Source organism: Vanacampus margaritifer, chromosome 12 (genome assembly GCF_051991255.1).
Source record: "Vanacampus margaritifer isolate UIUO_Vmar chromosome 12, RoL_Vmar_1.0, whole genome shotgun sequence".
NCBI classification, from domain to species: domain Eukaryota; kingdom Metazoa; phylum Chordata; class Actinopteri; order Syngnathiformes; family Syngnathidae; genus Vanacampus; species Vanacampus margaritifer.
This window is the reverse complement of record NC_135443.1, coordinates 15,497,973-15,522,742: the sequence shown is the minus strand read 5'-3', so window position 1 is coordinate 15,522,742 and position 24,770 is coordinate 15,497,973. Positions and strand designations below refer to the sequence as shown.

The following is a 24,770-nucleotide window of genomic DNA, read 5'->3' as shown; positions in this document are numbered from 1 at the left end:
TATTCCTCTCCCTCCAACTCTTCCTTTTCCCATCCCTTCCAGTAACACAGACATCTACTGTGAAAAGAGATGCCTTTGTGTCCGTTTTTTATTTCGACACAACTTCCCATGATCCCTTGTTCTCTGCTGACTGTGCTCTTGTTTTCCTTTTTAAGGTCTGGCACACCTGATGATGGGCGACCAAGGTATGAGCTCTGTTCCGACTTTCCTGCCTTCCCTCCATTGTCCCTAATGCTGTCATTGTCTTCTGAAATGTGTGTGTTTGATGCCAGCACAAAACGTGACACTTTTAATGTGGTCCTTTATTAGAATGACCTCGTTGGTATTAATTCTCCAGGGTATATGACCCCTTTTATGAGCTGAATTGTCTTTTCCACTCCCTCCCTGGTACATTCTCCTCTTGGAGTGTTTACTATAAATATTAGATGGATGTGACATTTTCAAAATCTAATGCATGCGTTGTAATCACTGCAGTGTAGTGGTTTCAGCCATTTTAACTCGGCGCAACCATCTCTGTCTCCATTTTTGATTCCATTTGTCACCATTTCATCTCTATTTTCACATACCGACCTCTTTCTTTTTGTTTTTCATTTCCTTAACCAACATTGCGCTTATTGGTGTCTCCTCCTCTCCTTTTGTTCTCCTTTTTTTGTGACTGGACCTTGCTTTCACTATGGACCATCTCATCAAAACTCATAGGTAAAACTAAAGGTACTTCCCCACTCCACCCTGTGTTGTTCATTCATTACCTGATGGCATTTACATACCCAATAATGTAGTTGAGGTCAGCGGCACTTTTAAATAGCCGTCTACAAGGTAGGTGCAGCTTTTGCTTCACACGTTCACTCTGCCGCCTGCTTGCTGCATGGGAAGACGACAACGACAGGCAAAAGAACATAGTGCTGTTGTCCAAGGTTCGAATAACGGGGTTTGGTTTGTGTGAGGAGTGATCATAGTGTTGTGGGCCTCCCATCCTGGCTGTGATCCTCACCTCTTCTCCCTGTGGGGTAAGTGGACGTCTGATCTTTACTGTTTGACTTTCCTCCTCAGGGCAGAGAGGGGAAACTTGGCTTCTAAGGTCCCTACTCAGCATTCAAGGTAAAGCCTTATTCCTTTTTTGTGGTAAACCAAGCACAATATAGAAAGTTGTGGTTTCATAATTGGGCATTACACATACTCAAGTAGGAGATACATAATTGTGATGCTTTGACGTGCCATTGTTCCATTTGCCTTTTGCTTGCTGTAGCTTATTACTTTTGCAAACACCACACTTTGTGTAATGTTACATACATCTTGCATCTGAGCAGGTAAGGTCTACGTCTTACTGTCAATATTTAAATGTCAATGTTTTCAGCTAGTCTGCTAATATAACAATCTGAGTGTGTTAAAAAGATACACAAACACCAAAGATGTAATTTTAAAATTGACATTTTCTAAGGTAAGTATCATTCCTGTATTTGACCTAATGTCTGCTCAAGGCTGTGCACACTGAAGTATGTTGCCAAATTGTTTTTGAGTGACGTTTTATCCAGATGCACCATAATGCCACATTAATTGAATTTAGAAAAAGAAAATAACAAAACAATGGAACCTCTAAATCAGTGGTTCTGAATATTGTTGGAGGTACTGAACCCCATCAGTTTCCTATGCACATTCAAAGAACCCTTTGTTATTGAAAGATAAAATGTTTTTTTTTTTTTCCACCCAAATTTAAGACATAATAGGTATAGGGTTTACTGGTAAACAAAATGAACAGGGAGAGTAGCCTTTTCATCAAATCTGTCTATTCCACTAATCCATGCTGCTTAAGGAAGTGTTCCTTTAGTTTTCCTAGAGAGCTAGTTTTGCTGGAATCGAACTGCTCAACTTGGCATTGCAAATTATACAGTCAACCACGGCTGTTTTCTTAAGATGGAACCCAAGGGCAGCAGATACAATGCAAACAGCAGAGTCCCCAGAATTGAGCTGAGTGGAACACCATACATTTCGTTATACATGTCTATTCATACTGCGCATATTTGTCTGATCACTTTCTTTTTTTACTCGACATAGTGTGAAAGTATAACAATAATAAAGAAATCACACGATGTACCATCAGAACAGCCACGAGTCGACTACTGGGTCACCAAAGACCCTGCAGCACAGATAAGCAACGTAGCGTGATCACCTGCAGTCAATGATGGCCAAGCAAGGCATATCTTCATGAATCATATGACCTCCACCGAACGCCTGAGACCGACTCTCTGAACGGTTTGATCGAACCCAGGTGAAAGTAGTTCAGAATTTGCTGTGCATTAAATTCAGTTAATTCACACTGTAGCCTCATAAAGCCTTGGTAATTGTGCGACAGACAATGTTCTGAGTAAAAGTAACATCTGAAGTTGACCACTCAATAATACGCTGAAACAATAAAACACTCTGTTAACTTTAATGGCGACAAAAGTCACTTTGATGAGAAGTATATTTCTCCCCAAATTATTGTCCTATGTTAGCACTTTATAAGAATTCCACTGCAGAAACAAATTATTTCCATATAGTAAAATTAATTTAGAGCTCATATTTATGAGCTGTAATTGAAAACTACTTGTGCATTTTCCTTGATGAGCAACATTGAAACAACTCATTTTGTATCAAATATTCATGCTGAACTGCTTATGAACCCAATTATGTGGCTTTTCGCATTTGAGTTTTTCTGTTTATCACTGATGATGATTGATGATGTCCGCCATGTGACCTTTTAAGCACAACAAGCCGTCAAATGGCCATTAAATGTATTAATATTGTAGCACCAGAATCCCACTTAGTACATACGTGACATGTGACATTTGTTAACGGAAGTTATTTATGCACCAAACAAAAAACAGCTTTTGAATTGACAGAAGGGAAGCCACAGGAAGAAGACAGTGCTGATGCGGCACAAACCTCTAATACAGGCTTCGGCTAGTTGCCCCCCTGTGGCGTAAACCTACGCAGTCCAGTTATGTAATGTGCAGTCCCACACTTAAACAGTATCCTCATTTGGAAAAAAACAGGAGGAGCGACGGTGGATAGGGGTATTGACCGTGAAAATAGGATGCACAAATACTCCAGACGTGGTTGGTTCTTAATGTCCACCTGTGGTCTATTAACCACTTAGTGGGTTTAATTTCTGCTTGGGTTTGATCTTTTCAGAATGAGGTAGTTTGCGTGCGCAGCCTATAGCTGGTGCACTGGATTCCTAAAACCCTTTTCTTTCGCCACATCTAACCATGTACAACAGTAGGGAAAGGATAATAATGCTTGTACACAAATCCCCGGTATTTAATTCCCGTCATCACAATAAACAACCATGTGCGGCTTAAACTAAACTGCAGCCTGTACATACAAGCTTGTAGGTAGTGGGCTCTTTCGAAATTAGTATACTTTTTAAGCAAATTCACGTCCCCCTCCCATGATTGCCATGAAGTAGGACAGCAGATTATTTTCTTAATGTTTACACATGACAAATTAAATGGATCATTAATGCTTAAATCCCAGTTTGTGCACAAAAGCCTGAAAGGGTGCATTAAATCCTCATTCATTATCCAGCAATTAGCTCAAATATGTTGGTTGAACATATGGAGACTTTCATCAAGCAGTTTCATCTTTTAGATTCTCATAAACTGGTAAAGAAGTGGCTGGCTGTCAAATTGCTCTAGCGTTGGAGCTACGTATATGTTCTAATTGTTTTATCATATAATCCAAGTCAGACGAGGACATTAAGTCAATTCTTCTTCTTCTATTATTATTATTAGTATTATTATTGATGTTTCTTTTATTTAAGAATTCAGAACATTAAAAGAAAAATTCTCACTTTTCGTTAACCTCATTTTATAGTTTAAGAGTTGATTAATAGATCATTAAGTTTCCCCGTGGTCGAGCAAAACAAATTTCCTTATAGTGTCCTGAACCATTAATCAAAAATGGCAATATTATTGTCCTTATTCAATTATAATGGCTCCAACAGAGTGTAGCATTTGGGCCACCACAAGCTGTTTTTCGACAACATTGGAGCAGCACGTCTAAGTATAACTTTTGTGGACGTGTCGGCTATCTCTTTGTGACAGGTATCAGAACACATTGAATCAACAACAGATGTTGCCTTTGTAGCTGCACATGAAACCTGGGAGACTGACAGCACAATTCTTTCAGCTTCATTGATCATCTCAAAGGATTACACTTTCTCTGTTTTAGTAGTAGGTAATAAGCACATTTTCACTTCTTCTTTTTAAATAAATAATAACTTGAACAATTGATTGTATTATTTAAATCAAGACCAGCCTCACTTTTACATTCACATTTAATAACACTTGAGACTAAAAGTGGATGGTCAGACTTTCATAAAAAATGTTTTTTTTTCTTTTTTCTTTTTTTGAGATGTTGCATGTGAACGTTACAGGATAACTAACTAGTAATAGTAATAACACACTAGTGGGGGAAAAACTATGACACAGTGCCCATTTAATGAGAAGCAAGAGGGGATTACGTTTGTTAAATGTATGTTTAGCTTCACATTCTACCAGCATACAGTATGTAGACAATAAAGAATAGCAATGATAATAGCAACACAAGACTGGAAGTAGGTTACAATTCATATATTGAACTGTAGTCAAGAAAACAATTCTAGTTAACGCAAGTAGTCAGAGAATAACACCATGGAACAGTTTCAACATAGTGGCTTCAAAATGTTAACAGCATGAATAAAATAATGCATCTGGACTGAGATGAAACGAAAGCAATGAAAAAACACTACACACACAGAATTAATCCTCATTGAGCTGCTGTGTTCAAACAGTGTCAAACAGGGGTTTTGTGCAACTTCAGTTTTTGCTGTTGTTGTTTTTTGCGAGGAAATGTTGGGTAAATTCCACTTCATAGGTCTTCAAACGACAGGACACTCGCTAGCCATATTTGTCTTGTCAATATTGTCATTATTCTGGCAACATGCCTTTATAGCCCGCCTTCATTCACACCACTGTATACTGCTCCACACCATCTTTTATTACCAGAGCATTGTCTCCTTAGTGATACTTACAATAAAAGATGACAGACATATCATTCTTTCAGTCTGAAGAAAGAGTGAAAGAAAATGCCGAATAAAGGGGAGGAAGGGATCGATGTCGACAAGGCTCATCTGGCTCCCAAGCAGAGTGGAGGATCTACTTGAGATCAATACTGTTGGTCGATGCCTCTCTGAGACTACAGTGATGAAAAACTGTATTTCTCGGCCTGCCAATAGAAGAGGATGAATTTTAGGATGAGGAAGGCCACTTCCTGTTCCACTAAAAGTCCTCTATCTCTTCTTAAGATGCTCAAATGTATTACTTGCATGTTGGTTTTAGTTAGAGTACATTTCAGCCATTTTAGAAGGCAGAACGGAAGGATTCAACACTTTCCACTACTGTGATGATTTATTCTAAAGGCAATACAGTCACATTCATGCTGTCAGTATGCCCACAATACATGTTTATGCTGGTGCTTTGTTGGTTGATTTATGGGATTTAGCTGGCTTCAAAGAGCCACCATCTGTAATAGTGCGTTCATCTGCGTCTGTCATGTGACGCTCTCTTTACATACAGAATGCTGATATGGATATTGTGGGAAGAGAATAACATTGGATTGACTATAGAGTATATTTTATGGATGTATTATTATTATTATCATTATTATTATTATTAGGGATGGTTGATACCACAGTTTTTCGGACGGATACCTAATTCTATTAATTATTAATTTATATTTCCTGATTGGAAAACGGTATCGGCCGCCGTCGCGACTACCGATACCTTGAAAAAAGGCCTTCTATCGACCTGATATTGATACCTAGTATCGGTAGTCGCTCATCCCTAATTATTATTATTACATTTTAAAATGTTGTGTTATTTACACTCATTAGCATTATCATTAGTTAGAGCTATTCAACCCCACAATTGTCGTACGTGCATTCATCAAACACTTATTTGGAACATAAAGTGTGAGGTTTTTTAATTTATTTTATTTTTTTACAAATTTAAAATATAGGTAGGTACATATGCCTCTTGAATTTCACTTAAAAAAATAAAATAAATAATAACTCAGTGGATAACAAGTGCAAATCAATAATGGAGAAGTTAAGGAATGTTGGGATTCAGCTTGGCAAGTGCTACTCATATAATTTTTACAACATAGCCTGTTCCTTTTTTGAGTTACATTTTGCAACATTTTGATTAAGGATTTAAATAATTTTGGATATGAAACTTTGTGTAATCAATCTAAGAAAATAATAGAAATGTAGATCAGAATTTGCTTAATCCAAATTTCGGTTAGGATGTGAATAATTATAACCCTGACTATATTTATCCATTCTCTCTTATCAACCAAAAATGAAAGATTTTGCACAATTTACTTTTAGGCTATTATGGCCATTTGTGGTTATGGCGATTGAGATAACAACCCAAGTGGGACAACATGTGGGATGCAATGCGTTGTTATTGCTTCACAGTTCTTTTTCTCAGCACATAATCACAAATTCCTGACATCATTCTTGTCACTTGTCACAAGATTATTTAGAAACAGTCAGTGTCGTGTAATATGATCCTGTGAACGATATAACCCCAGGGCATGCCATGGGCTTCGACAGACTGAAAACAAGAGTTACATATTGTCCTTTCATGCTTTTCTACATGAGATAATTAACACGATCATCGAGACGCAATCAATCACTGCCGGAGTATTATAAAATAAATCATTGAGGTTATCATGGCTGTATGGGCAACATCAACCTGTGACTTATGCACCTTTAAGTGCCGTACATTCACGTGCTAGAAGCTTCTTACAGCAAGTCAGTTTAGTATCTGCTTTTTTACTGCTGGAAGCCGGAGTCTACACACTTTGTGCCTACTTGAGAATTGTTGAGATTATCATTGAGAGATATAATCCACCAATTATTAATGTTATCCATTAATAAGCGGAGTATTAGGAATATAGGTTGACTTTTGGTGCAATATTGTGACCAGGCAAAGCCGAGAGTGGCTTCATTTTCAATGATACATGGTGAGGAAGTGGCAGGGCTCCCTGTGGGAAATTGAATAGTCCATTTCGAATTGAGTGTGCCCTGGAAAATCCATGGGGGTCAGTGGCAATTTGTCTCGGGAGGTGTGCACCAAGAGTCATTACACTCAAGACCAGCATGTCCTAAGGGACAAAAACACTATTTAAAAAGGAGGCCTTGTATCCCCTTTTGTATATATAAAATATGCTGTCTGTACATCGCTCTCTCTGCTTGGATTTTATTTTGCATATAGGAAGAAACATTTCATTTTACATTTTTCAATTCTATTATTGAACATTAAAATTCCTTGAATGCATAAGCTCTAAAATGGTATTTTCACAATCAAATTGTACTAGATTAGATTAGATAGCTAGAACATAATACCCAGATTTGTGGTTTTAATGTTCTATAAAGTCCCATTATACAGATTTGATATATTTACATTCATGCCACCTTGAGGTGCCTGGCATTGTCAATTGCGCAAGAATGTTTCCTGACACATTCTGTAATTTTATAGTCTGAATTGCAGTGTTCTATTTGGCTTAAATGTGACACTGTGCTCTTCAATTTAGCAGCACCATGTTTCTGCCGATTTCTGCCAAAAGAATGTTCTTCACTCAGCCTGCAAAAGAAATTCATCTGCCTGTGTTATTCATCTAGCCATCTCATTTCCTGCATTTCCCTTTCCCTCCCTCCCTCTCTTATTCCTGGATTCACATCACCTGTGCACTGCCCCCACATCCTTTGAGACTGAGCCAGGGAAAGACAGTAGGAGATTACATGACCCCACTTGGTCCACTGCTGTTGTATCAATGAGTTTCTCCGAGCAGAGCAGTTTCGCTTTCTGGATGAGATCCACCGCGGTGCAACAAAACATGAAAGTGCCAGCAAGGCTGCTGCTTTGCATTGTTGTTAAAGGAGGTTCAGCTCTTTCAATATTGATTTCGGTCTGCTGCACAAAAGAAGCGTAGTTCTGGCAGTTTTTAAGAGCTCGGGCGAGAAAACAAAACAATACAAAATAAAAACCTGAGTATGTGCAATTATATGAAAATTATTATCGGCAGTGGCTAGTCTTTTTTTTTTTATAGCATTTGGACAATAAGACAATTTAATGTGATTAACATAGTAAAAAAGGTGAATAAGCAATAAAAGAAAACAACATTGAGGGAAAAAAATAAAGCACAGGATGATTGAAAGAGCTAAATGACCTAATAACTACATTGCAGTATGAATAAGAATCACTCATAAGCACACAAAAAGAAAACATATTTAAGATCTATTGGCAGTCATTGAAACATGCAGTAAATAAAAATGATTTCAACATGTGAAGTTTGAACACTAGAGTCTATGAACCAGTAATACAAATAAAGATCACATCACAGCTAACTACTTTCATGTGATTATTTACTTTTCTTTGCACCAAAATCATGGATTAAACCAGTGGTGTCCAAACTATGGCATGTGGGGCATTTGCAGCCCGCCCTCCATTTTTTAGTGGCTAGTACACTGCATAACATTCATCGTGCCCACATCACTGTTTTATATTTTTCTTAAAAGGGAGGTGGGGGCGTAAAAATTAAAAGTGTGGGTTGTTGAAAAAGTGGGAGAGTTGCGACAAACATGTCCCCAATTCTGAATTACTACAAGTGTATAATTAGAACTTCTACTAATATTTGGCTTATAGAGCTTTTCTAAACATGCTTACCTGATATAATTGACCTAACGGACATAATTGCCCAAGTCACTGTTTTCAGTTTTTGGAAAAAGATTAATAAGAAAAAAACATACACAACAAATTCAACAAATAACTAGAGTGAGGTTGCCATGATTCAATCTTTGCGGATTATCATGACCTGGATGAGAATCTACACAGATATAAAGAAAATATTTTTTTAGCACTCACGTTGTTGTTTTTTAATTGACATTGTAACAGTAAGTTAAAAACTGACTTGGGCAGTTTTGCTACTATGCTAATGATGTGCAAAGATGCTCAGAAACAAAAATAGCAACACATTTTTTCCCCTCATTTTCTGCTCCCCTTGACAATGATCCTAAAAAAATGTCGGCTTACTACAATTTTCTCTTGTTTTGGTTTTAATAGTGGAGATCAACATAATCCAGGGCCAGATCTAGTGAGTTAAAGGGCTGGGCCACCCCAAAATTTTTGCTTATCACCTTTAACAGAAAGCTGTTATATAGCATTATAGCTTATAAACAGTATGGAATTGCTTTGTAGTGGTTTTCCCATGTTTTATGAATTAAAAGTGAAGAATTTCAAAGGGACCCACACATCCTTCTATTTTGCTGTATGAAGCCCTCAGAGGAAAATGTTTGGACACCCCTGTTTGGAGACCTTTCAATTTTATGACGTCTGTACAGTTCAGTTTTGGAAAGAAACCTATTGTGCATCAGAGGCTCTAGTCATTGCAATATTTGTCGGTGTGAAGTGAGCCTTACTGAGGATTTTCTTTTGATTACTGTTTGCCATTGCAAACTCTGTCCAGATGTTCTAATCAAATCATATTTAAGTTGTCTGGGAACGTAAGCCTTTGTCAGAAGCTGTTTGGGTATTAAACAATAGAAGATCCGTTCGTATCCAGTGTTTGATAAGCTTGCTGATTCCTGTGGGCGCCTAACATTGTGAACTGAAAATATATTTCTTTCAAATGACACTGCTGGGGCCGTAACTCGCTGTTCCCTGGGCTCTGGTGAAGGTCACCGGGGAGCTGTCAAAACATTCATGTTACTGTCAACATGCAAGCACAGTGAGGCTTCCAGGAAATAGCAGTAGTCCAGTGAACCAAAGCAGACTCTATTTTTTTATTTTTAATTGTACAGTAGTCCTAAATCACATACTTTTTATTAGGATTTATTATTTCAGGACACATTTTGGAGCATCACATGTAACCTTTATCACTATCATGAATTAAATAAAGTCTGCTGTCATTAAGCTAAGACTAATTACTGAAATGTCAATACTTGCGCGGTTGAATCATTTACATGCTCTTTTTATTTTGAGTTTGCATCATTAGATGTGAATGTAGTGTTTAATTTGAGTAATGCTGTGGAGCTTTCGTGCAAAGATATGCAAAATCCAGAACCATATGGTTGCATTTAAAGATTTTAACGGTGCTTATGTGCTCAATGTACTTGAACATTTTTAATTCAATATTTTTATTTGTTCATTTAAATAGATCTCATCAGACAATATGACAAAGTGTGTTTTCCTAGATAAAGGAATCTCTTACATCATTTAGTTCCACCCACTCAAATAATATAGTATTTGTGTTGCCATGTAACCTGACCAAAAAACAAAACATTTGCTATTAAAAGAAACTGCTTTCTGTTGAGAAAAATCAAGCACTAAACTTCTCCACTGCTAAATAATAACAAATGGAGCTTAAACCTGTATTTGTGACAAAGTTTATGTTTTTCAAAGTCTCCAAATAATTACTATAATTAAATGACAGAAAAATAGTAACACTGAATAAAAGTGACATTTCTTCTTAATTAACAAAAGGCTTTCTGAAAGATAAAGATTACATGAGCTAGTCTAGGAACTTTTGCTGTTAAAATGTAATTTAGAGAGTGTGTCAGTGACTAAAATAGTGGCGCAGATAAGAGGCGAGGATGCCTTGCACATCATTAAGTGTGAAATATAACAACGCGCCCCTGAGCTGCCTGCTGTTCCCCTGGAGAGACAACAGGCAGACAGGACTCTGCACAATTACGGCTAAGAGAGCCTCAGACCAACCTAGCTTCCATTGCATCATTGTAGTTTGAAATAAAGCCGTTGTATAAAAGTGCAGTATACCACATGAAGCAAATAATAAAACTGTATCCGTCAGTCAGGCAATTAGTTAGTTTCTGAAACTCATTCTTCATATGTGTGTAAGCAGAAAATACATTAGAATTTAGGGTATATATTGGTCACTATGAAATTCATACTAAATTATTAAAACTCACTGCCAATGCAACATGTTATGTAAGCACTCAAATGTCACATTTGTAAAGCAAAATTGTTTCTATTACATTTAGAATAGTGTGTGTAGACATTGGAAATGTTAGTGATACAAATTATACAACTAGGGATGTTTGATACCAATTTTTTAGACCAATGCAAGTAATAGTATTCAACTCGAGTAGTCACAGATACCGATACCAAGTACTAATACCACTAGTACTTTAGATGCATAAAATGTCCACAAAAATGCAATGTCAGATCATTTTAAAGAAATTTCTATGCATCCAAATATAGAATTTTCCTTAAAATTGCATGAAATTACCGTAACGGCAATTTTCTATTATTCAAATTTCTACTTCTGGTATTGGCTGCCATCACGTCTATTGATACCTTGAAATAAGTCCGGGTATTGGTCCGATAATGATACCTGTTTCAGTGCTCGCCCAACCCATTCCTTAAATATGGGCTGCTGTTATTTCATTTAATAGTGTATGGATCACACTTATAGGCTCATCAGCAATTTCATTAAATAATAATACAAATGTATTAAAGACAAATTCTGCTATTACATAATTTCATCATGTTTATCTGTGGCTGTGTTTTCCATTAATGTCGAACGACACTTCATACTAACAACTATTTCTAATATTTGTAATATTCTGATGCGCTCTAACTTGCAAAGCAACCAATCAGATTCTTACAATGTCATCCTCTATAATTCAAACAGACTCTATTGTGGAATAAATGCAATGTCTCCGTTGATTGCTTTCTTAACCAGCATATAGTCGTCCATTAAAATTTTTGAAAGCATTTCGGTTTAGCATCAGACCAGAATCTGACAGAATATGTCAGCATTCATACAAAATACCTGGTCCATCCTTTTCTTCAATTTGGGATTGAGCAACCAACGCAAAATGTTGCCCGGGAAAAAAGGCCTGTGATCTCAACAGATCGAATCAAATACTATGTTTCATTTATTATGCAGCATTCCATTACACAATGCACAGTATGTAACTCCTATGTGGTACCGCATGTGTCACGATGAATAGGCAATGAACAAAATACCCTTCAAGGTTGTGGGGGGGCTGATCAGAATGCAGTGTTGAGACAGGTATTTTCCAATCTTTATAATATCTCTCCCAATACAGATCCCTGGGGGTACAGGGGATGAGTGCACAAAGTCTCCTAACATTGTGTTTTTTTAGACTGCTGACAAGCTGTTCTCTGGCTATTAAATCCATTTCTCACTGTCAGTGGAGGTGGAGCTGCTTCCATTTGAATGAGGAGATACTGTACTGTACTGATGCTCCAGCCACAATGGAACCTATAGATACACAGTTAAGGCTGTTGAGTCCATAGCACGCATTGGCTCACAAGATGTACAGTTATATTGAAAAATTGGGAAGTGAATACAGTTTTCATTGAGTTTCATATATTGTAAATTGTGGATACCTAACTAAAATTCTTGGTCAAAAACGAAAGCTGAAAATGAGGAAACTATCAGAGGTGGGAGTAAGTCATTGTTTTGCAAGTCACAATTAAATCTCAAGTCTTTGCCCTCAAGTCCCGAGTCAAGTCCCGAGTCAAGTCAAGACTGACATGTCTCAAGCGAATCACATGTCCTTTTGAGTTTCAAGTCCTGTCGAGCCATTTTAACATTGTAGATTATATTACTTCAGGTAACCATCAAAGTAGGAGTCAGGGATTTAGGGAGTGAACCCAGAGTGAAGCAACAGATTGCCATGTTTGCAATGTGTTACCAGTGCGTTTACAGTCTCATTAACTATGCAGCTAGCAACAATAAATTGCCGATAAACAACTGACATTAGCTTACTTACTGTTATTTGTGGAATTTCAGATGTTGAACGAAGTTTGAAGTTGTTACCTCTCCATCGGTGATCTAATCTTGGATATACTGCAATTCATTTTTTGTTGACCACCTGATAGTTTTTGGACCCAAACAACTAGTGGTGCAATGAATCACAAAAGTCAGGATCAGATTGTTTAAAAAAAAAATATATATATATGATAAATAAAACTTTGTCTTAATTTATTTGATAAAATTCTAATGCCCATTAAAAATATATATATATATATATATATATATAAACTCAAAATGTTTAATATGGCCGTTCGGATTTAGGAAGGAAATATAAGGCAAAATACATAATTATTTTACATGTTGTTTTTTTAAGCTAGTGTTTTATAAATGAAGGCAACATTTTATTTATTTATTTTTAGTAATGAAAAATACATCAAAGTGCAATTTTAGGCACATTCCCTTCATTTAAACAGGGAGAGTGGATTACAAAGTAGCATAGGTCCACAATAAGAAAAGCAAGTGAGCAAAGCAACAGCTGTCAAACTATTGTTGGTAGCCAGGCACCTGATGCTAAGGCTAACAGTTAGCTACTAGCCACGAACGCCGGAGATTTATACCGTATCGTGCAATGACGGTGTAATTAACTTGCGGTTTCTTCGCGTCCTAAATTAGCTATTTAATATACTTTTGGGGTAGGATTATGATAATGGTGGTAGAAAATATGTAATTTCAATAAAAACTTTGATAACGCAAGCCAAAATGTCAAAGGGAAGTCAAGCTGGCGTTCACAACACCATGCAGGCAGACTTCAATGTAAAATCCGCCAAGGCTGTTGCTTTGGTGTCAATGTATTATTTGGTAGTTTGCCTTAGCGTAGGCGGCGTGGCGTGTCTTTGTGCCTTTGCGGTTACCCTGACATCTCTGAATGATGCCGTTGTGTTACTGTCAGCCCAGTTCGCACACGTACACACACACACGCACACACAACGAGGAACTTACACGTTAACATACATTTTAGTCTTTTTGTTTTGGTGGAAGAAGCAAGTCTTTTGAAATCAAAGGGCTCAAGTCCGAGTGAAGTCACAAGTCTTTGTTGGTAAAGTCCAAGTCAAGTTGCCAGTCTTTTAACATTTTGTCAAGTCGAGTCTAAAGTCGTCAAATTAATGACTCGCGTCTGACTCGAGTCCAAGTCACATGACTCAAGTCAACACCTCTGGAAATTATAATACGGTACCTTAAAAACTTAAAACAAATGTCCTTATTCCTTAGTTTGAATTTGCATATTTAGATGAGTGCCTGTTTTTTTGTGACAGTATTGACTGACCGCTCAGAGACAGTGGATGGGCCAAAAGTGCGCTCTATATTTTGCCCAGATGTTCTGTATGTCTTAAGGTTCATCCATATGGTTGGTGGGCCGGTAAAACAATTTGAACGTACTTGCTCTGTGCTTTAATAGAGTGGATAAAGATTGTGTAATGTGCTGTTAGAGAAAGTAGAGTGTTACGTTCTCACCAGAGAGAAGCCGAAAGGGAACTTTTTGTATTTGCGAGTCCCCTCAAATTTTTTATAGCATCTTTATTATTGGTGTAGCAAGGCCTCACTTGACAAGAGCTCTCTTAATGAAGCTGATTAAAATGAGATATACTGTTGAGCTTTTAACCAGTAGTAAGAAGACCAGCCACAAATTGTACTCGAGTAAGAGAACTCTTACTTTAGAATATGACTTAAGTAAAAGTAAAAAGTAGTCCTATGAGGTATTTAGTAAAAAAAAAACCTACATAAGGAAACTCAAGTACTAACTGACTGTGGTTAACCTTTGATTTCAATTTTATTTTTCTTAATGTTTTAATGAATTAAGACCTTTACATCGGGGATGGGTGCACTTGTTGTTGAGGTGAGGGCCACACATGTTTGATTTGTTTATTTATTTATTTTTATGAAAAGCAAAATTATATATGACAAATATCACATCGACCTGCCTGACTAACGGCTGATACACACATTTATTATTATTATTTATTATGTATTTATTATTCTTGTTTTCTGCTCATGGGTGGCTGCAGTTAAGCTTATCCATTTCCGTACAAGTTGGAACTGATTCCTACCAATTTGCAGACCGCAAAGATCAAGAGTACCCAAGATCCACCGGTTTCCCATTTCTGCCTTAGACTGTAGTTTGAGGACAAAAGGAGCCAGCAGAGTATGTGTATAAAAATGATTGTTATGAACTTTATCTCGATTCTTATTTGAGAAACAAATGGCCCTGCCATCAAGAACACACCATCTATAATTCTTTGTCCTTTCCCCCCCTAAACAGTTATTCTGCCTATGTCCGCCTTGGCGCCTGAAGATAAATAAGGCGAATTAATTTGTGTCAGGATGACAGGAAAGCACTGCTCTGTTTGGCAGGAAAAACTGAGCAAGGAGGTGTTATTAATCACTGGGCATGTGGACCGCAAGGACCACAGTGTTTCTGAAGGAGGTCGGGACACAGGGAACTGAGACTTTGGGAAAAAGGGAGCTACCATATAATTAAAGGAATAATATGGAAGATCAACAAAGGAGATCATCTACTGTCCATTCCTCAGCCATGCTGGTTTGTAATGTCAATAGCTTTGCCAGAAACCTTAAAGACTTTGATTTTAGGTTTGTGAACTTCCTATAAAAGAGGAGCTGGATTTTATTTGATGAATTCTATCTTTCTAACTGGTCACGTCGTGAATGGCTAATAATGACTGAACTATGAGGATCAGTACCCTCAACCTAGATTTGGATCTGGGGATATTAAAAAAAAAACTTTATGATACGCACAAGAGCGAGACTCTTTGGCATGGTGGCCAGATGGCATACGCCACCAAAGGGCGGGACCACAGATGGTCCCCCAACTGGTCATCATACATTTGATGCATTTAAATGTCGATCGATTAGTTTGAAAAACATTTATGGTGCAGTTGCAGTCCATATCACACACAGATTACCAGGGATGAGAAATCCAAGTCCTAAAGTAAAAACTCTGTCACATTTTCGCTTTCGCTACTGGTGTTTCTCATCAACAAGAAAGTACACAAACTGTTTTACAAAACTGTGGCAGAGTTTTTACTTTCTGGACTTGGATTCTCTATCTCTGTAGATGACCCCTACAAATATTTCCGGCATCTACACATCTGCCCATACATCGGGATGACCTCCCTGCCATGCTACAGATGTACTCCCAGCTAATTGTTTCACTTCCGATTTTTGAGGAATTCTAAGGAGTACCCACAAAGCAGATTTAAATCTGGGTCTATAAAGTTAAAAAACATCTTGCACATCACACAATCGTTGTGATGTTCTGCTTTTTCATGCTACTTCCTCTTTTCAGAAACTCCATGCGATTGTCATTAAATAGGAGAGGCCCCTCCCCACTCGTTCGTAATAACTGTCAAGTTGCATCCCCATAAAGTGATACTATTCTTGGTGAGGTGTGCCTCTCCTGTAGAGAGAGGATAAAATACTCAATTCCTTAACTTTCTTCACTTCACTATCCCTGCAGACTAGTGATTTCCTAACGCTTATGTCACCTTCAAAACTCACAAGTTTGTGCCTCCAATCCAAATAAAGCAAATATTTTTGCGTGAATTTAATTCCCTGGAATTGCGGACACACCAAGCACATTTAGGTCAGCAGTATGGGAGCATTTCCGCTACGTGTTTGAGAATAGTGATGGAAATTGCCTCGTCAGCTTTGCTGTAAGTGCTTACAAAAATTTTAGTCATGGGCAAGAAGTCAAACATGTTAATGCACCTTCAGAGAAACATCATCCTGGAATTAATTTAGGTGGGGCACGGAAGAAAACACAGCCACAGTCTACTCTGACAAATGTATTTATTAGAATAAATTGTGTATTATGTGACTGAAGGAGGCAAAATCAACACAATATAACAAACCCATACATGAAATAAAGCATCAACTGACAAACATCGCAAACATCCCACTGCATATCAGCAAGTCCCTGCAGTTTCCTGCATTCGGCTCACAGATATTAGATAAATAAACTTTAAAATATTGAATGAGGTTATGTTCCCAGTTCTCACTTTTCAAAGACAGTTAAAAGGTAGACTTACCAGAAATCTCTATGTGAACCTCTTTATTGTTGGAATGGCAGCGGCGTTGGGGTTTGGGACAGGCTCTTTATGCATTGGTGCTGTTCTATTTTAGTTTTGTTGTTCTACCACTTGGATTGTGTGCACGTATGGTATGAATTGTGATTGAATTCCCATGTTATTTCACACAAGTCCAAAATGGTAATTCACATACTTTGTATGGGTATATTCTTACACATTTAACTATGCACACTTCTGTCCCTGTGCGTGGTTGATAAATGAGGTTCCATGTCCTTTTATCAAGGTGTCCAGATCTTTTACAAATCACTAGAAATTGTAGGCACCAGCTCAGGTAAATTAATTTAATTACAATTGCTTGAAATCTAATAGTGTGCTTTTCCCAAAGAATACTCATTGTGAAAAAATTCACATGCAACAATAAATACAAGGTTCAATTTCCGTTTGTTGAGAACATTATCATTGTATGAATTTAGCTTCAATAATGTATTGATTAGATTTAATAAATCATCCCAAATCATCATTGCAATTGCACCTTTTCACCACCCTGGTATGAAAAAAGAAAATTACCATAACAGATAAGGCTAATAATTCATACATTATTACTTGACTAAAAATGTGCATCACTGTGTCACATTTGGGTCAGTTGCTGTGAGCATTCTTGATTCATGATGTAATTAAAAGAGTGGATTCACTCCTGTTGAGTAAAAACAACAGTAAAAGCGCTGCAATAAAAAGTGCCATCATAAAAACAGTTGGCACCCTCCAGCCACTTATTCATCCCTACTGAGGATAGAGCCACGTTATAAATATTTGTGAAAACTGCGAAACATGTTGAAAATATATGACAATGACATATTTTCTACAGAGCTATTCTATTTGGATACAGATACAGATATGTTTATGTTCGTTTAAATACATGGTAAATACTGTATTTTGTCGCTGCTATGTGAAAAACATGTCTATTTTTGTCTTCTTTTTTATTTATTTTTTAACATTTTTATGTTTTTGCGATTAAACTGAATGTAAACAAAAATAAAAGAATTAAAAAGGGGGAAAAAACATACCGGTAAGTGTTTTTCACATAGCAGCGCCGATTTGTAAAAAAAATATAAAATAAAATAGCCGGTTATTTTTCTTCATTAATATTTGAGAGTAAGAACGTTATAGTTTAAGCCTAAACATATGCATTATTTTTATTCTTAATCATTTGACTTTTGTATCTTGTTGGCAAATAATCATTTTAAAAAGCTGAAGATGTAATGCAACAGGTGAATAATCTATATTGATATGTGCTAATTAGACATTGTGGAAACAAATATCTTCATCTAACACGTTCTTTGTGTTGTTAATCTACTATGAAAGACATTTAGTCGGTTACAATCTGGTGGTAATTTCAATACTTTGAAAAATTATTAAATTGAAACAAAATAATCTAGTAAATGGAGATGTAATAAATAAGATTACTAAAAAAAATATTGTTTCAGTGCTACCCCTGGGCATAAAATAGCATGTTGTGCTGCTACTCAGGTTCATGCTCCCGATGTCGAGTCAAACATGGCACAGAGATACTTTAAGGATGGCTGAGGTCACATAAAGATCCATCAAAGATGACTAGTACTGCTCAACCCCCACCCCAAGACCCGCAAGGCACCAATTGCTGCAGTTGCTTGGCAACTTGCTGTTCTGTAATTAGTCCTGCGATGTAGTGCCTCCAGTCTCGAGATGGCCAGTCTTCTGCGGCGGGTCAGTCTGCACTAGGAACAGAACCACACCCACACAAGACGAGTCTACTCAAGTGGATTGATATAATAGCGCAAAGCACATTGTCAGCAAGTGAGCACAGGAAGCAACTTCCCCTAATGGCTGTAAAAACTAATTTCCTTGGACTGACTAAAAGGGGTGGGAAAAAAAATCTGCTACTTAAATTAAATTTTCAAAATTGAGGCATAACAAATTAAAGTACATTGCGTTAAGTACACAAAGAGTCCAGCCATAGTAGCATATAAGCATAAGCACAGTGACTAATGTGATTGCTTTTAATTTGAAAATATTGCATAAACAATAATATTTCGTTAACATAATATACTTTGTTTTCTGTGTATGCTGCAACTGCTGAATGTTTGCTGATGTGAGAAAACTGCAAATCTAATGAAGCCATTGGAGGCATTAGTATTAAAATGTACATATTTTACCACGCTAAATCTTGCTTAAAGTGTCAAACATGACAAACGAGCTAGCGAGGAAGCTAAAGGACACTTTTGGCAGACTAAGGGAGAACGCCCCACACAGCAGTGACTTGAGAAAGCAAATGGGGACTTAAATAAAGACGAATTGCCACGGCCATATTGTGGTGAGATTGCATTCTCTGATAGAGGAAAAGAGTAACGGCTCTTTCTCCTGAGAGAACATGTTTAAATAAATCATTCCTATGGCGCGTGAGAGAGAAGTTGTGTTGTAAGGTGTGCAAATGTGTTTGCAAAGGTTTAATCTGGGAGAAATTACATAAAGGAAGTGTGATAAAGAGATTATCTGAGCAAAAATATTCTTTTTATGTGTGCATGAGATTGCTTTCAGCAGGTGGACATTTACAGAATAGTTTAAAACATATATTAGTTCTGCTCCTAATTAAAGCTGAGCGAACATTACATTCAAAACATATTTTAAATCTTATGTCTCACTCATTTAGAATCTGGTTTACTTACAAATACAGTAGATGTAATTTAAATGGGCAAACAATGCAGATAAATAGATAGATATCCACATCATTATGCAAGCTAATAGAGAAAAAAAAAATCAGCTACGTGGGCTTGTTTGGTTGTGAGTCATTGCGAGTAATAGATATCAATGACTAATAAAACCTTGATATGGTATCAGGAGTTCAAGCTTGCGTCAATAAATTATAGGACAGACGTCCAGCATCCTGAGAACACCCACAGCCCATGTGTCATTTAAGATAAGAATATTTCACAGTTAATCATAATACAGTAGGAGTAGAACACCCCAAAATAGTACAACTTGGAGTTCAATCATGATTATCTTGGATTATTTTTCACAGAATCAAACAAAACTTCAACCGTCATGTATAACAGAACACACCAATGCTGTCTGTCAGGTGTCTTCAAGAGTATGTAATAGGGGCTGAACTCGCTCCTAAACTCCCAATTCGCTAATAGTGCCGATGTCACGATGAATTCATGTTGGATTCATAAGTAAACATGACACATTTTCGAGGAAAAAACATTTTTATTTCCCGGAAGATAAGTCAAATTTGACCTAAATAGTAAAATGAAAAGGCTTATATAGCGCTTTATCTATACCATTGGGTGTTCAAAGTGTTTTACACAGCGCAATATTCATTCTTTTGAAAACCTATTACATTTAGCAGATGCATTGCTGCTGCATTGTTCTAACTACAGAAAAGTTGTTAAAGTTTCCAATGGCTTACCTTAGAAGTGGAATCTTGCATTGCATTGTGGCAAACGACAGAATCTAAGGTTATTATTACACACTTTGGTATCGTAAAATAGTAGTCCTCGCGGCAACAATTGTGAATGCTGCATGTGTTAGCCTGCATGCTAATTGGTACAGGATGGAGACCATGGATATATTAATTTATTATATTATAGAGCAAAGCATGTGTTTGGCTCTAATAAATTCATTATAACTCTTTGAATTTTTTTTCTGTGATTTTGACACAGATTGGTTTGTTACAAATGACAGACATGCAGCTATGATAATTTATAATCCGAGATTAAAAAATGTAGATATCGAATTTTTTTCTCCTGAGAAAAAAAAAAAAAATGTAGATACCATTGCCGGACTCTCCGTTCATCACAGCAGTCACTCAAAATAAAGGCTCTATGTATATACAAACTGTATCCATGCCGACAGTGGCTTTTCTGAAATGTACGTGTTTTGCTTCCTTTTTCTAAACCATCGCGTAGCATTTCAAAAGGTCGTGCACTGCTTGACAATGTCTTGCTCTGTTGGCGTTTAAACTAACAACCAGGAAGAAAAAGGTTTGTGTTTGCTTTATGTCAAATCACCGCAAAATGTTTGCAGGAGGTGCCATGAAGAGTTTCAGAGCCTTGCCAAAAGAATATCAAGCATGATTTCATGTGTACGTGTTTTAAGATGCGTCAACTGTTAAACCGTAACTGGCAAACTGTCAAAAGTGCACTAAGGCTAAATATTTACCATGTAAACAAAATGCCTGTTCTTCACACCATCTGATCCGAGTCCGCAAATTATGATTCAAGTTTTAATTTGCCACACCCACTCGAACGACGGTCAGAATTACCACTCATTCGTGCACAGCACAAGTGGGAAGGGTTTGATATTTTATTTTATTTTTTTTACATTATTTATAATGTGAAACTTCAAGTCAACTTGCGCCTCAGAACATGTGCAGATTTTAATATAATATTCATTAGATGAATTACACTATGTTGAGCACTGTGATGTTGCTGCCTGCACAGTAAGCCATCGAGTGACCTCGGGCTGCGTGTCAATGGCAGATTTATATGTTTACATTGTTTACAGTGCTGATTTACGACAATGTCCATGAGAGCGCGACACACACTGTGACCCACATCTCTTGTGAAGTGTTGCTGGCTCCCACTGGGGAATTGTGCCCTTTCCCAATGCTTTTCTAACGCGTTTTTTCATCACCCTTGTTATTTAAGTACTTTTAGCCGCACTGTGCTCATGTCCATCACTCGAATTTCTCTTACTAAAAACCCAACAGCAATCTCTGTCTTGTTCTGGCACCCCTCCTGTATTGGCAGTCCACTGGTGGTGAGCAATGACAATGGGCTTTCAATATAGAATAGATTCATGAAAGCTTAATAAAGAGTGACCCTGGGAGCCAAATCTACCAGTACCCAGTGTAATTAAGTCTGAGTATGTGAGCATACTCTCAAAATTCTAGTTGAAGTGCTTTACATTTTAGTTGTTATTCACAGCATGCATGGTTTCATAGATTACTAATGTATTTAAAGGTCAAAATAATTTTGATTTATCGTTGTGAGAAACATTATTGATTGATGTGTGTTTTTTCATTTGAAATGCAGATGATGATGTCATAAATATGTAGCAAAAACATTACAATTATTGCAATAACACCATGGTTTTGCTTTTACTTAATTGAGACTTCTTAGTCTCTTTGATTTTCCCTCTAATGACTTACTCTGGGACACTGAGGAAAAACAACGTTCCAGTTTTGTAAGCTAAATAGGAGAAGAAGTATTCTGCTCCGTAGAGCATCCTGATTGGTTGCACTGTTTGTTTCCTGTGATCCCTCTTGTGCCCCCCACATCCTCAAAACACCACCCCTCCTTCCCCGGTGATTTGCCTGGGGTAACAAAGGCACCAGTGTGGATTTCATCTTGAGTTGATCCTCTAAGGAGCTTCATCTAATGAGCAACATAGTGTATCAACTGGGATGTTGGCGTTTATACCTAGAGACTGGAGAAATCCTTACCATGTACGCCACGGGCCACAGGCTATGGCACATATAGAATCTGCTTTACTGCTACATTATGGCATAATTAAAACTGGCGTAACATTAACAAGTAACTTGCTGGAAGTCAAATTATGCATCACAAAGAATGTTAATTGGAAGCTAGCACAACGTGTTTCTGTATTAAAGAGTGAGTCTACCCTACAAAAACTGCCAATTTAGTCAGTTCCCAGGCAAAGTCACCTTTAATTTCAGGTGTCGTTGGACATCTTTTGGCCGACTAAAACCTCAAATGGATTTTCGACACGTCACAAATTTGACTGCAAGTTTGAGTTGAACCTCACAAACTCTTTAAGTGTTCCGAACAAGACACAATTAACTAATTTACTCCCAAAAACGTATAAACACGTTATATTTCAAATGTTTTAAGTGTCCCCAAGACATATTTACAGTATACTTGTTTTAATGTATTTTTATGCTATAGCATACAGAAGGCGTTGATGCAGCCTCTCAACTGCAGAAAACGGTTGAAGCAATGGTAGTCATCGCAAAAATTGCAAGCAGGTGGCAGCAGAATGTAAGAGATCAACCAGGGCCATGTTGCAAAAAGCTATTTTCCCCAGTGTTCTAAACAGATTTGTGAAAAATGATGAAACTTAGCTATATTCTAATGCTAATTGCTGTAAAACGGAAATAGATAGAAATATACTTTTTTTTCCTGATGAAAGAAGAGACTCTAATCTTTGATGTTTTTATAGCAATAGATCACAAAATCAATCAAAATCAGTTAATGAGACAAACTTTGGCCAGAAGTGGGTACTTACGTCTCTCCGTTGACCTGTCATTGACGGATGCCCACCTTTTCGGCGAAGTGCCCACTTTTTCAGTGAATGATTTATGACGCAAAAAATACACGGACTGAGAAGTGACTGAAGCAGGTGTTTGTCCGTAGAGACGGTCTTTCTCATTCCATATATTTTTACGAGGTTTTGCCTCATAAAGCACTCACTGAAAAGCATCCTTCAATGACGGGCCGACGGAAAGACAAAAGTAGACCCACATCTGGTGTTAGCATTGTTTATAACATTTGCTTTCTGAGTTTCAATACAAATGAAACATTGTTACCTTGATTATTTGGACGAACAATTGGTCGTGCATTCCTGTAGCATGTGAAGTTTGAATTTTGTAGTGCTTTTGGTGTGTTTTGATAGTTCCTTCCCAGTAGGTGTGACTAACAAATTCCCGTGGCTACGCAAACATTTAGTATATAACTATAGAGAACTTGAGCAATTATATTAGGCTGTTTCTGCATCTGCTTGATTTTATTTAGCTAAGAAGACAATTAAATACACATGATTGCGGTGTGTAGTTTACTTTCTTTGGAAGGGACATGAGAGGAAAGCAATCAAACACCAGATAGTCAGAGAGAGTACAGCAACTTGTAGTCTCCCACCATGTGATTGCAAAGAGTTGAACCCCATCCTCAGATAAAGATTCCTATTGTATTTTCTTTTTCCCATGTGCACTTTTTCCTGTATTGCTGGTGTTGGCTGATATGAAATTCTGGCATAGTGGTTTTGCCGGGGCAGCATTCACACAATATGGATATCTATTTCATGGTTGTGATTTATTTATTTATTAAAAACACACTGAATCCAGATCAGTGACTGCTGTGATTCATGTCATGTTTGATCTCTATTTTGGAGTAGTTGTTGAGCGACTGTGGGGTGCCATCCCCAGAGTGGTTGTTCGATAATATCCAGGTATTGTTAGAGGCCAAGATAAATGCCTGTGCACTCTGACTCTCCTGGCCACCACAGGTACACAAAAAAACAGAGCACTATCTCTGTGCCAACTCGAGCAGTAAATGGAAAAGAACTGTAGTGAAGCCTTTTAGCCTGCATCCTGGGGAGCCCCACAGCTGGTGACATTTCTAAATGGACAAACAGGGCAGTCAGACTGAGCAAAGATATTTGTCCTACAGAGACACTTCAATACCATTTTATCGTCTTTTACTTAAATGCCTCTTTGTGCAAAAAAGAACATGTCCGCTGTGTTTTTAAATTATCGAGCATGTGTTATCTTTTAGACCAACTCCTATACAGTATGCTGTAATTCGAATTTTATTCTGCACCAATAGTAACTACAGTATTTATAATGTGACCAGACTAAGACTAATACAAAAGCTGTATATTCAATTTGTCGGTCCAAATTAAAAAATGATTCACAGCCGTAGTGGACATATTTTTCATCAAACCATCAAGTTGAAGAGTTGTGTACTCAGACTATAGTGATAAGTAATTTTACAGTTTTTTAAGTCTATGAGAACAATACGGATGCTTTCGTGTAAAAGTGTTTAAGTAGCTATGAAT

General features: G+C 37.2%; 1 protein-coding gene across 26 annotated transcripts in view; it reads left to right on the top strand.

The window, feature by feature from the left end:
• Window positions 1–24,770, top strand: part of LOC144061055 (neurexin-1a-like) — a 236,971-nt gene that overhangs the window by 22,273 nt on the left and 189,928 nt on the right. For 11 of the 26 annotated variants that reach the window (XM_077581069.1, XM_077581072.1, XM_077581070.1 and 8 more), the window contains 2 exons: window positions 156–185; window positions 1,051–1,098. The exons of 6 other annotated variants lie outside the window; for them this stretch is intronic. In XM_077581069.1, coding sequence (XP_077437195.1) covers window positions 156–185; window positions 1,051–1,098 — 78 coding nt within the window. The remainder of the gene's footprint in view (window positions 1–155; window positions 186–1,050; window positions 1,099–24,770) is intronic. 9 more of the 26 variants (XM_077581086.1, XM_077581085.1, XM_077581083.1 and 6 more) reach the window with 1 other exon arrangement.